The sequence below is a fragment of the Eretmochelys imbricata genome, chromosome 7 (genome assembly GCF_965152235.1).
Source record: "Eretmochelys imbricata isolate rEreImb1 chromosome 7, rEreImb1.hap1, whole genome shotgun sequence".
In the NCBI taxonomy this organism is placed as follows: Eukaryota; Metazoa; Chordata; order Testudines; family Cheloniidae; genus Eretmochelys; species Eretmochelys imbricata.
This window is the reverse complement of record NC_135578.1, coordinates 67506593-67519454: the sequence shown is the minus strand read 5'-3', so window position 1 is coordinate 67519454 and position 12862 is coordinate 67506593. Positions and strand designations below refer to the sequence as shown.

The window sequence follows — 12862 nt, the reverse complement described above, 5'->3', positions numbered from 1 at the left end:
CAGGTGTGTATTGACTTTTCCGGAGAATTACAAAGAAAGGATAATGTTTAAGGCAGTTGAATGCTGCCCCAGAGAACCGGGTTTTATCCCCACTTCTACCACAGAGTTCCTATGCAATGCTAATCAAGCCACTTAAACCAAACTATTCACAAGTAGTTATTAATTGTGTGTTCCTCGCTTTAGGTGGCCTGACTGGAGACCAAGGTTCCACACTTGCAAAAGTGCGGAGAACTCAGCTACAACTGAAGACAACGGGTTTAGGATTTTATATGTTCAAAGCACAAAGTACTTCAAAAAATTAGATCACCCAAATTTCAAATTGGGCACCCAAAAATCAATAGACACTTTTGACCTTAATCTGCGCCGTAGACAATGCCACCTGGTTCCCCTCACCTCACAACAGTGTTGTGAAAATAAAATTAATATTTGTGACGGTTCAGATACTATAGTCATGAATGCCACAGAAAAATCCATGAAGAAATTAAGGATTCTGTCTTCAGAGCAGGGTTTGAATAGCACGTAGTAAATAAGGCCTGGTACCACACATTAAATGAGAAGAAAACAAAATACTGATTAGCTAATTATTAATTGAGCACCATCCAGGCTGTGTACTGAATGAAATGGGGTCCTGTGGAAAAATTAGTACACCTGACCCTCGCTAGAACGTGTGATTTGGGATCAATGCGTGGCACCGTATTACAGCATGGACCGCATTAAAATGAATTCCAATTAAAGTAATTAAATTTGGGATTCATGGCCGCGACCGTGTTATATGCGAATTCACGCTATATAGACACGTGTTCTAGCGAGGGTCCAGTGTATATGATCATATAATTAAAGACTGTACCATAATTAATATGCACAAAGGTTGGATAACTTTAATTATGGCATTTCCTAACTTTTGGGTGCTTGATTTTGCAACTTTACTAATATTCTTGTAACAGTTTTTGTATGCGTAATGTATAGACGAAATGTTAAAAATTTATGATAAGGAAAGTATCTTATTTTCTTAAGGCACAAGAAAGCCACGCATCTGCTAGGAAATATTTACATACTACTGTTACAAACAACATTTAAAATTACTGTAATTGAAAAACTGGAGGAAAATATTTGCTTACTTGGTGCATTTGATATCACTTTGTGAATAGTTTGTCAATCTCACCTTTGCTTGTGTTTTTCCAAACAACAACAGGGAGAGACAAATTTTTAAAAAGAAATTGGAAAGTGTGATTATAAAACTACAAAAATGGGTAAGAGGAGTAGTGTCTTAAACGACTTTTAACTCATTTTTTTAAAAGACATTTTCAAATTGACAGTTTCCTTAGATTACTGTATCAATGTACGCTGCCTGCAATACTTTAAATATGTGAGGTCACAACAAAATGTATTGTGTGAGAGAAAACATGCACATGTGCTAAGATCAAGTCACCCTTCTGTTTATCACTATTTATCCATATCCTACATATTGTGTTTCAAACAACAATTTGTTCCTTATATATTTTGTTCTCACCTGATACGATCGTTACAGGACCTCGTATTTCAATCAATTTTTGCCTCGTAAAGTTCCTAATTAGACATTTTATTAAAGTGCTCTTCCCAACTTTTGGAGGGCCAACGACAACCACCACCACAGGAGGAGGCTCTAAGGGAGTTCGGTCAACTACCGGAATGTGATGTTTTTTCGTCTTCAAATCCTGAGTCCTATTTATGAAGAAATTCATAAAAAAGTTTAATGAGAAGTTACAAAAAAGCAAGAACACTTGTTTTAAGGTGCTAAGTGTTTCAAAGACTCATTCACTTAGGTGTAATCATTAAGGACTCAGCTACTCACATAGAGATGCACAACTCCATCAACTAAGGAGCTAACCAGATTTTCCCATAACGCAAACACACTAGTACTGCATGATAGACTCAGTTAGGCCCACACTACTGCCCCATTTATAACAGAGAATAAATATATTGCTGTGTGGATATAGTAAACCGTGTTAGTTGTATAAGCATGTCAGAGACTGATTCACAAAACACAGTTCTCTCAGCACCTAAAAATTAGTTTACTGGGGAAAACAAAACAATCAAGCCCATCATGCACTAAAAGACTCCACACCTGTGGAAGGTTCTGGCCATCCGCACAGCAGACTGGACCGCAAAGGCCTTTGGGTTTCTCTTCCGAGCATCCTCATCATCTCCAAGTCCTAGATCATTCAGATGACGTTTCCTTTTTTTGTCAGCCTTTGGCCCACTGTGCTTCTTACGGTGCTTCTTCCTGTCCTTTTCCTCCATCTCTTTTCTCAGGGATCACCTGTCACCAGTGTCAAATGGATTGCTTTTGCCAATGATACAGAGCATAGCTGGCATATGGGGAAAAACACACACACTTATTATGCAACGTACACACAAAAGAGAAGCAGGATTATTTAAATACCTATTTTTCACCTAAGACATAAAAAGCTGAATTTTCCTCTAGGAGGGTCATGCCTATCTAAAAGAAAATAAACTCAAGCGAGTTCTGACAAATGAAGTTGCCACTTGAATATTTCTTTGATGATTGTGGAAGAGGGCCTTGTTCATGAAAGGCTCATCATCTCCACTGAGATCTATGGGTGAGGATGGTATAAATTGCTTTGGGGGTCAGTGGGGTTGCCCAGCATCCGTTTATCGTTGGATGGACTGAAAGAGTTTTATTTAGAAGTGACTCAAGATTCATTAAGTAGGTTTGAGGGAGGAGGGGAGGTAGGGTCCTACACTAATTGAGGGCAGAATTCAATAAGTGGGAGACCAAGCAGGAAGTGGTGAGATTCATGGCATGGGGCACTGGCAGGCAAAGTTTAGTCGAGGAAGTAGGCTTAGTTCTTGGACTACGTGACATGGGATAAATGTTTCAGATCTTCCAGACGTGGTTCAAGGGACAAAGTATTTTCAGCAGGAAGACTTCAGCTATGGAACTCTTATCATTAAACTGACACTAACCCTAACAGTGTTCAGGTCTAAATGCAAGCCCTACATTGTCAATAAGACATCCCCTGAGAAAAAGCATCCTAAGACAACTGAGGAACAGAAAGCAAATGATCAAAACACACACATACACAAAGCTAGAAGAACTGTCCATTAAGACCAGTGCTTAACTACCATGAAAATACATGCCGCTAGAGAAAAAAAAAATCCACAGACAGATTTTATTAGATAACCAGACTCCTAGTCCGGTATTTTAAACACAAGATCATCAATGCCCTATAATCAGCATGAATTGTGAAGTGTATCAGGAATTAAGATTTCTTTAAGCAGCTTCAACTCCCTGGATAACATAAAAAGTTTGCAACCACTGGGCTCCATTAACACTAGTTAATTAAACAGCAGTAATCGCACTCTCTCATTCCAGATATATAACAAATGTTTAACTTTATTTCTACTTGCCCATATGTTGCAAAATACAGCTGCAAATCTTACACTTAGTACTGTGATAGTCACTGATAAGATGCATGTTTAACATTTAGGCCCCAATTCCACAACGGGATCTGCAGGGGCCCGAGTCTACTGGGGTGGCCTCCGACACAAGCCCTGTGCCTCTCTGCCAGGGGGGAGTCCCAACAGAGCCCCACGTGGGCACAGAGTTTCACGGAGCTCGCCGCAGGAGCGGGGCTGCCTGGGAGACCAGACCACCCCCGCAGAAACCGGCGCGGCGGCTGTAAGAGAGCCCCAGGGGCTCCGCCCCGGGCAGGGGAGCTTGGCGAAGGATGGGGTCGGACTGGCCAGGGCGGACAGCGGAGGAGCTGGCGCCTGAGGCTCACGACAGCGGCCCCGCTCCCAGCGCCCTGGGGGTATCGCTACGCGACCAAGAGCTCACTCCGCCGCTCCCCCGCACAGTTTGAGGCAGGCTTCTCCACGCATAGGAAAAAATGAGTGGGGGGGGGGGATGTGGGGTTGGGGGCAGCCCAAAATCCCCGCCCACGGGGAGGCCCATGTCCTCAGCCTCCCCACCCCCACAGCCGGCCGGGAGAGGTGAGCCACTGATTGCCCTGGGAGCAGGATCCGGCCTCGGACACCCCAGCGACCCACCCGCCGGAGAAGGGAGACTCACAGCCCGGCCTCCCCCCCGCGCGGAGATCCCGCCGCTCCGCTGCCTCCAGCAACGCCGCATGGGCGCCGCGGCCGGAAGTGCGTCCCGCCCAACTGCTCCCGCCCGGAAACAGCGGCTGGCCGCGCGGGGGGCGGGTATTGCTGGGACACCAGGCCGGGCGCGGAGGGTGGCGCCCCCTGGCAGAGCTAGGCGAGGAGCTGACCCGGTCCCCTCCTTACCGGCCGCGGGGGGGTTGCCATTGTCTGCGCTGGGAGCACCTATTGGATAACCCGGGAGGCGGCCGGGCGCCCAGCAGACTCCCCCACAAACCCGCTTGGCACCCAGGACCCTTGCCCGGGACAGCGCCCCTGGACGGCAGCGCCCCGGTGCTGGGTGTTTCCCCATCGGCTCCCTGGCTCCGCCTCCGGCAGCCGGGCCGTCCCCGCCGGGGGGTCCGTCAGCGCCGCCCGCAGCCACAGCGAAGACGTTTGGGCTGCGGGCCCTGATCCCCCCTCCCGACAGTGACGGCGGGTCTGCCTCGTCCTGCCGACAGTCTGCCTCCTCGGCTCCCTCGCCGCTGTGTGCGAGGCTCCCACACACCAGAGGTGAAACCGCCTCGGCTGGGGAGCTGAGCGCGCCCAAAGTTAACACACCGGCGAAATACAGACTTGGTGGTGGGGTTTTCTAGTTTCTTTCCTTTTTAGCACCCCTGCCTGTTGTAACAGGGCTAACATTGTAACAACACGGTAGCTGGAAATTTTCAGACGAATCGTGACTTGTAAGTGGACTCGTAAAAAGGGCACGTGGCACATCTTGTTCATGTTATGCTCTGAGATTCAACAGTTAAGGCACATAATTATGCACCTGCTTAACTTTATGCAATGTGAATGGTCCCACTGAGATAATCAGGGCTATTGACGGGGCTGGGGGAGAGGGAAGGGTAAGCAGGTGTTTAAGCCTTCAGGAATGAGAGTTAAATTAAGGGACCTGTAAACAAAATGTATTTTCATTTAAACATGGGCTGAAGATTCCCTGAGGGAATGTTTATTACTTTCACAGTAGCCTTTAAAAATAATACACACCAGGCAGAAAAGTGATTCTGTAAAAATGGTATGATTTTCCATATTTATTCTCTCAGTAAATCTGTATCAGAGTTCCTTGACAAAAGTCAAAAGATTTTTTTCTAGCTAAAAGTCCTGCAAACTCAGCTTCAGATTTGGTGATAAAGCTGTCATTTTGGTGTCAGTGTGAAGGTTGTGCAATTAGTTTAGTTGACAATGTTGTTAATGATACTTGAAGCACCACTGAACCCAGCTTTCTTCTGTATTGAATCTACAGGACTAGCAGGGAAAACTCATAGAAAAAGTATGGCATAGGATAGTGGTGTTTCTCTGTAGTCTGATTATAGCACCATTTTAGTTACATAGTGAAGTGCCACATTTTCTATTATAGTAGAATAGGAAAAGTGTAAAGCCCCATTTCTCTCCAGCTACATACTATTTATCTGATAGGTCCAGTACTTCCCTTCCCACCTTTTGTTTGTCCTGTCTATTTAGGCCCCACTCTGGCAGACATTTGCATGCATGCTTAATTTTTACAGTTCTGAGTAGTCCTATTGAAATCAATGGGAATAAAATTAAGTACATGCTTGTTTGTGGAATCAAGGACTTGCCTGTAAACTCTTCAGATACAGCACCCAGCGCAATGGGTTCCTGATCTCAGTTTGGGCCACTAGATACTAGTGAAATACAAATAAATGAAATAATAATTGCAAGCTGCCCATTTATATCTAGACCGTGCAGACATTTGTGTTTACTTGAGTCAACCCATGAGGAATCGTCTGTGTTTCTGCAAATAAATATAAAAGATCTGCCTGATTCCCTCCCCCCTATTTTTTTTTAATAATCCTTGCTATGAACATAACTATATATTGTTTACATTTCCAAGGAGTATAGAAAATCTTTTTTATTAATGAAAACGAGCAGGAGTTTTTTAAAACCATGCACTGAAATAACTATGCGTCATATAGGGGCAAAATCCAACATATCTTAAATACATGATAGCAAGATGTGGCATCTGATTTCAAATATCTTGGGAGTAATAAGACATAGTTGTTTAGCAGAGATCTGAACCTTCACTCCATACTTAGGCAAATTTTCTATAAATTTTAATAAGGAATTTACAAGAGTAAAGGGTGCAGGGTTGGGCCCTGATTTATTAAATGGAGACAGCTGTTCTTTGAAGTAATTTGCAACAAGAAAATGCAGGAACAGCCTTATGCCAAACAATACAGGAAGCAGAGCTGCTAAAAAGGGGTTTAGGCCATTAATTTCTTTTCGCTGTGATGCTGCTAACAGAAGAAGTGAGCAAAGGGTTGGTTGTGTTCCTCTCTCTCTAGTCCTGCTGCCAAAGATTAGCGGGGCGGCTTGTGTTAGAGATTGCATGGGATAAGGGTCCTCAAGCTTCCAGTTGGTTTCATTGTGCTCAGTGACATTTCTGAGAAGATAAGAATGTATGTTAAAGGTAGAAAATGAAGGACTGAATGGCTCAGAGACTTGATAGCGGGTTACAGAATCTTTACCTTTAATTTACCAGTTTGAATCCATGCCAAGTTAGTAAGTGAATAAATCTTTTGTTACCATCTAATTCTTTTTCCATGACCTATGTGAAAAGACCTATGTGAACTGAAGAAGAGCTCTGTGTGGCTCAAAAGCTTGTCTCTCTCATTAATAGAAGTTGGTCCAATAAAAGATATTACCCATCTCTCTTATGTGAAGTGAGTCAGTCTCAATCAAGCTTCCAGCTGACAAGACATTCACTGTACCAAAACCACCACCACAAATGGCATTAACTGGCCTCTTTCTTGGCAGTCTCAGAATCTATCCATTCTTATCTTGAACTACTCCCTGAAGAGCAGAGCTCTGGCAAAGAGGGATAGCTCAGTGGTTTGAGCATTGGCCTGCTAAACCTAGGGTTGTGAGTTCAATCCTTGAGGGGGCCATTTAGGGATCTGGGGCAAAAATTGGGGATTGGTCCTGCTTTGAGCAGGGGGTTGGACTAGATGACCTCCTGAGGTCCCTTCCAACTCTGATATTATATATATATGACTTGGGGTATACAAACCTGGGGGAAGCTTGTAATGTCATTGCCTATGCTATACCTGCTCTGTGAATAATAACCAGAAGACTTTGGTCTCCAAACCTCTGAGTTCTGCAACTTCTGCAAGCAGTAAATGTAATTCAATAAAGTCTTCTAAAAAGAGACTGTGGAAAGTCTTTAAAGTGACATTATAAAGGAGAGTGTTTGTATTTAACAAGTCCAGGCAGATTTCCTTACTGTGAAATTCATGCTAGACATGACAGTTTAAGATAAATGCAATTTGCAACAAAGGGAGAGGACAAATAATTCACACCTGATTACCAGCTCATTTGGATAGAGCACTGCAGTGTGCCATGGATATTTGCTACTAAATTCTTTGTGTGTAGAAAAACATGTATTCTATGTGGCCTTGAGATACTGCATGCTTGTGAGAAGTAACCATAATAGACTCTGCTTTCATATTTAAACTACAGGACTGATCAATGAGAAGAAAGCAATTCCTCATATACACAGAGCACAAGCCCTGCAGCAGTCACAATGGGATACTAAATGGGAACAGCCTGTGCTCCTCCAAGAGAAAAAAAAAAATTTAGTGTAGCTACCTCACATTGCCCGTGGAGCATTCTGCAGGCTCTGCACCTGTCTGAGGGGTAGAGGCAGCTGGAAGGTCACAAGGTAAATAACCAGCTCCCACAGGAGACAGGGGGCCCTGTGTACTGTTACACAGACTCACTGTTAGCCTATGTGCTCTTTTGTAGCACAGGAGAAAATACCATATGCAGTACTTCCCTTCGCCCACCCCTGCAACTACACCTTCTCCTTATAGAGCAGGGCTGGTGCACATTGAGAGGTACACAATGCTGCTTAGGCTATCCACCAACCTCCTACTCAGTCAGTGGCCATCTTTAGCTGGTACTTTTTGCGCTTTTCATACCCTCAGTGCATGCAAGGAGAGGGGATGATTTCATCAGCCTCTCCCCCTTGGGAAAAAAAAATATTATTAGGATGAGATTCTCAAAAGAACGTCTCTTGAAATTGATTCTCTTGACACTCGGTGGTGTAACATTCAGCTAAAGTCTCTCAGAAGTAGAGATGCCATTAGTTTTTGAAGGCTGATGAAAAGCCTGTCAATGGAAAGACTTCTGGAACTAGTGTAGAGCCAGTGTGTGACAGAGCGACATGCTGGTACTACTCATGGAGGGAAAGATTCAGGCCCCCCAAGCTACAGAACCTTTTGCAGGCACAACTGCAACTTTGAAGGCCTGAGGCTGTAGTAGCCCACACCATTGGTGCAATTCTTTTCTCTGCAGACAGTGGTTTTTAGATTTGCCTAATTGAATATACCCTTAGCTAGTGTAGGTCTACACTAAAAATGCTACAGCAACACAGCTTCATCACTGCCATACTTCACTCTAGACAACCTACAACAATGGGAAGGGCATCTCCTGTGGGCACAGGTAATTCATCTCCCTGAGAGGCGGTAGTTAAGTCAAGGGAAGAATTCCCCTGTCAGTTTACCACTGTCTACACCAGGGGTTAGGCCGGCTTGACTATAGCTACTCAGGCATGTGGAGTTCTCACACCCTAGAGCAATGTAGTTAAGCTGATTTAGGCCTAGTTTACCCTAGAAAATTAAGGTTGCGCTACTTGCTATCCATTCCCCTAAAATCCCTGCTTGCTGGGATACAGCAAGCCTTCACACGTAGTGCATGCAGAGTGCAGATCTTCTGCATGATTCCCCAGTCTTGCCCTCCCTTTTCCACAGTAGCCCCTCCTTGGCCACAGCAGAGAAGAGTGGTCAGACTGTAAGGTTCCACTCCTGAAGTCCTTACTAAGCCAAAAACTCTCAAATTAAACGGGAACTCAGCCACAGGAACCCTTGCCAGCAGCTGTAATGAATCTGATGTGTTTTGAAAAACACCACCTGCAGTAATGTGCTACTTCTCTCAAATTAAAAAAATTCAAAGTGTAGTGGTGGATGCTGTTTTGTTTTCTTTAATCATTTTTGTTTTTGAAAATTATTTGAAATGTCTAGAAAATGTGACCTATGAAGGAAGATGGAAAAAAAATTGGGTTTGTTTAGTCTGGAAAAGAGAAGACTGAGAGGGGACATGATAACCTTTTATGTACTTGAAAACTGTTACAGGGGAGGGGCGAGAAATGTTCTTCTTAACCTCTGAGAAGACAAGCAGCAAGGAAGGTTTAGATTGGACATTAGGAAAAAACTTCCTGCCAGGGTGGTTAAGCACTGGAATAAAATTGCCTAGGGAGGTTGTGGAATCTCCATCATTGGATAACCTGCTCTTAAAAATCTCTAAACACCTGTCAGGGATGGTCTAGATAATACTTAGTCCTGCTATGAGTGAAGGGGACTGGACTAGATGACCTCGTGAGGTCCCTTCCACTCCTGATTCTATTAACTAAGGTGGCTGTAAGGGGATGCAGCCCCAGTCTCTCCAACCCGCATGGAGCAGGTCCCAAGGGCCAAAGTTAGTAGCCATCTAGAAGGTGTTACAAAATTACTGGGGACATAGGATCAGATTCAGTAATACTTGCCCCACTTAACATCCGTAACAAATACAAATGGAAGGGGCACGGCTCCTGACAATTACTCTTATCTGCAGTATTGTAGCACTGTTGGGAGAGGCATAACACATAAGCTGGTCTAATAAAATATATTACCCCATCTATCTTGTCTCTCTAAATTTACACTTATAATTATGTTCCATTGGAACATATTTTTTTTAAAAAGAAAAAAAGATACTTCTGTTCTTAAAAGTACAGTTTCCACTTGACATTCGTTTAATTGAAAACTGAAAATTTCTGCATCTGAGATTTAAATCTTGTCATTCACACTGCTGCATAGAAGTGTCTTTAAGACAACACATTCCTCCTCCGAGCCACTTTTAAAATGAAGACAGGCCCAATCTTCAGAAAGGCCAAAAGACCCCACACCTGCTCCAACTTCAACTGGAGTTCTGGGTGCTCAGCGCTTCTGAAAGTCATGGCAAAGATCTCCCGAGTGGTTTTTATTAGCAACGACTGCCCACTGCTCTAGAATAAGCAGGGGCTGAACCACTGAAGCTCTACAGTACAGGCCAGTTTGGGGAAGCCATACAGAAAGCACAGGTGTGATATCCTGGCCCTGTTGAAATCAATGGCAAAAAACCCATTGACTTCAAAGGAGCTGTGATTTCAAGAGCTCACCTGTAGTGCTACATGAATTCATTAACACTGTCCTTCAGAGCAGAAAGGGCAATGCAGTCTCAGGACTCCTATAAGAGCCACAGAGTGGCTCTCAATCTGTTCAGCAGCCAGATTTGAGAGTCTCACCCCCCGGCCACTTGGAGCCTGAGAGAAACCATCTTGTGCCACACCAGGCTACTTAAATAAGTAGGGGAATAAAAGTTTAGCCTTTAGACCCCAATTAACCTTTCATCATGTACTTTAAGTGTGAGTAGTCTATTGCAACCAGTAGGACTGAAAGTGGTTTTAACACGGTCACATCAGAACTCATGTCCCAATCCAGCAAACTTTTTAGAAGATGCTTGAGAGAGGTTTTTTCCCCCAGAAAATCAAGAGATTAAAGTAGAAACAATAAATACGCATTACTGAATACATTTTAGAAACAAAAGTTTACTGAGGCAATTCAATCATAAAAATCAGTACAAATCATTTGATAATAAATACAATACTTAGCACTGACATGGTGCCTTGTGTGCAAAACGCTTTACAGATATTAGCCTATTGTTCTTTGTAACACCACGATGAGGTAGTTAAGTATTATTTCTATTTTAAATATAGGGATGATGAAGGCAGAGAGGCTAAGTGATTTGTCCAAGGCCACAGATGGAATCATCGTAAAAGCCAGGACTACAACTCTGGATTTGTTAATTCTCAATCCATATGCAAGCCACTGGACTACCTCTCTGCAGCTACATCAATGTAAAAACAGAAACTTAGCTTATATTTGTCTTATTTTATAAAATGAGCAATGAAATTGATTTAAAAAAATTAACATCTTAAAGTTTTAAGCCAACATTTAAAAAGAATCTACAGCCATTTTTTGAGCATTATACAAACATTTATGAAAGAGACATAATAAGACATCCTGGCCAAACTCTCGCAACTGCTGGAGCTTGGTCAGAACCCCACTGAGTTCATTGACTTCAGTCAAACCTCATGCAAAAATGGGGATGCCCATTCAGTAGCCTCTAGGCATTTTGAGCTCTAGGCACAGTTTCTTAAAGGTCTTTTGGTACTTAACACTCATTGATGTCCAAGATCAATGGGAATTAAGCACCTAAAACCTTTGAGGAGCTGGGTCTCAGTCTCTTCAGGATCAAGCTCTACAATATAGTATTCAGAGTGCAGCTCAAAAGGATGCTTTCCTTCAAGTCCTGTTACAGCCCACTTAATCAGGATATTGTTAATTTATTTTTTTTCTTAGAGGAATAGGACTATGAGAAAGAAATGGTAAAGAATATAAGGTTTTGAAAAACCCTTTCTTATAGCAGAATTCACTCAATTAGAATACCACCAATTTGCACAAAAACATTGCCTTTTAAGGACTACACATTTTGTTCACTTAAAAAAAGTATATTAAATACTTCTGAAAGAGGGGATACTAGCGACTTTAACTAAAGGCACATATCAAGTAGGAAAAATACCACCCCACCTCCCTGAAATTTCCACTGAAGTTTTCATTTAAAAACAAAAATACACGCTATTTGCTTTTTTGTGTGTTTGTACCTCTTGTGTTAGCTGTCAGTGAAAGAAATGGAGTATACTGTATAGAAAGTGAATTTTAAACAGGGGTAGTCACACCAGATATGTAGCACATTCTTCCCATGAGGAAACAGACATAATCCCCTAAAATCTTTCCCATACCTCCAGTCAAAGCTAACCAACAGTTTGACTACCAGAGACTAAATAAATAAATACTCAGTGAACTGTCCCTGACCAGTAAAGTTATCTGGTAGCTAATTATAAACTAATACAAGATCACTGCAAGCAACTTTGTTGACAATGCCCAAACAGAAAACACTCGGTGATGAAGTTTTCCCACTCATTTCTAGCAGCCACCTTCCAACTTCTACACGCCTGCCTTCCCCCCCACCCCTTACTGACTCACACACAGCTCTCATAACAAACCCAAAACACACTGGCCAGCAACACTCCTCAGCCTCTTCCCTCTTTCACCCTGACAACCATGCAAATTTATAAGGCATGAACATACCCACCAAGCTCATTTTCAGGTATGACCTAAGTGGCAGCTTGAACGCTGTTCACCAGAGGTGAAGAGGTAACTTCTACCACCACTTGGCTCTACGTTTTGTTCACTTTCAAATAACAAATCTAGACCAGTACCTAAGACTTCATTTCTCATGTATGACCAACAAGGATCAAATTCATCTATCATATCTTTCAGTTGTTGCCCAAACAAAGGAACCAGAGGAGTCAACATCCTCTGAGATGTTACCTGACAGTTTGCAAATGTTGAAGGGGGAAGAGTAATGCTAGAAGAAACAGGTGAATCAATGTTCCACTCAGCCTGCTCAGGCTCCATTTTTCCTTGTGGGTCTCCTCCATCATGACCTAAAACTGGACTCTTACCAAGATGAGAAGTGCTTGCCTTGACATATGAACACTCCTCATTGATCACTCCTTGGCTAGAGTTTAAGTAGTTGATAGTGACAGGCATCCTGT

At 43.1% G+C, this 12862-nt stretch overlaps 1 protein-coding gene across 4 annotated transcripts in view; it reads right to left on the bottom strand.

The window, feature by feature from the left end:
* The window catches only part of BMS1 (BMS1 ribosome biogenesis factor), a 39784-nt gene extending 35625 nt beyond the window's left edge, over window positions 1-4159 (bottom strand). For 2 of the 4 annotated variants that reach the window (XM_077821797.1, XM_077821801.1), the window contains exons 1-3: window positions 4054-4143; window positions 2105-2348; window positions 1511-1701 (exon numbers count right to left, since the gene is read on the bottom strand). In XM_077821797.1, the coding sequence (XP_077677923.1) occupies window positions 1511-1701; window positions 2105-2280 (367 nt within the window). In that variant the 5' untranslated portion in view covers window positions 2281-2348; window positions 4054-4143. Of the gene's footprint in view, window positions 1-1510; window positions 1702-2104; window positions 2349-3083; window positions 3099-4053 lie in introns of those variants that run through there. The other 2 variants (XM_077821799.1, XM_077821800.1) reach the window with 2 other exon arrangements.
* Between the last annotated feature and the right edge of the window lie 8703 nt (window positions 4160-12862).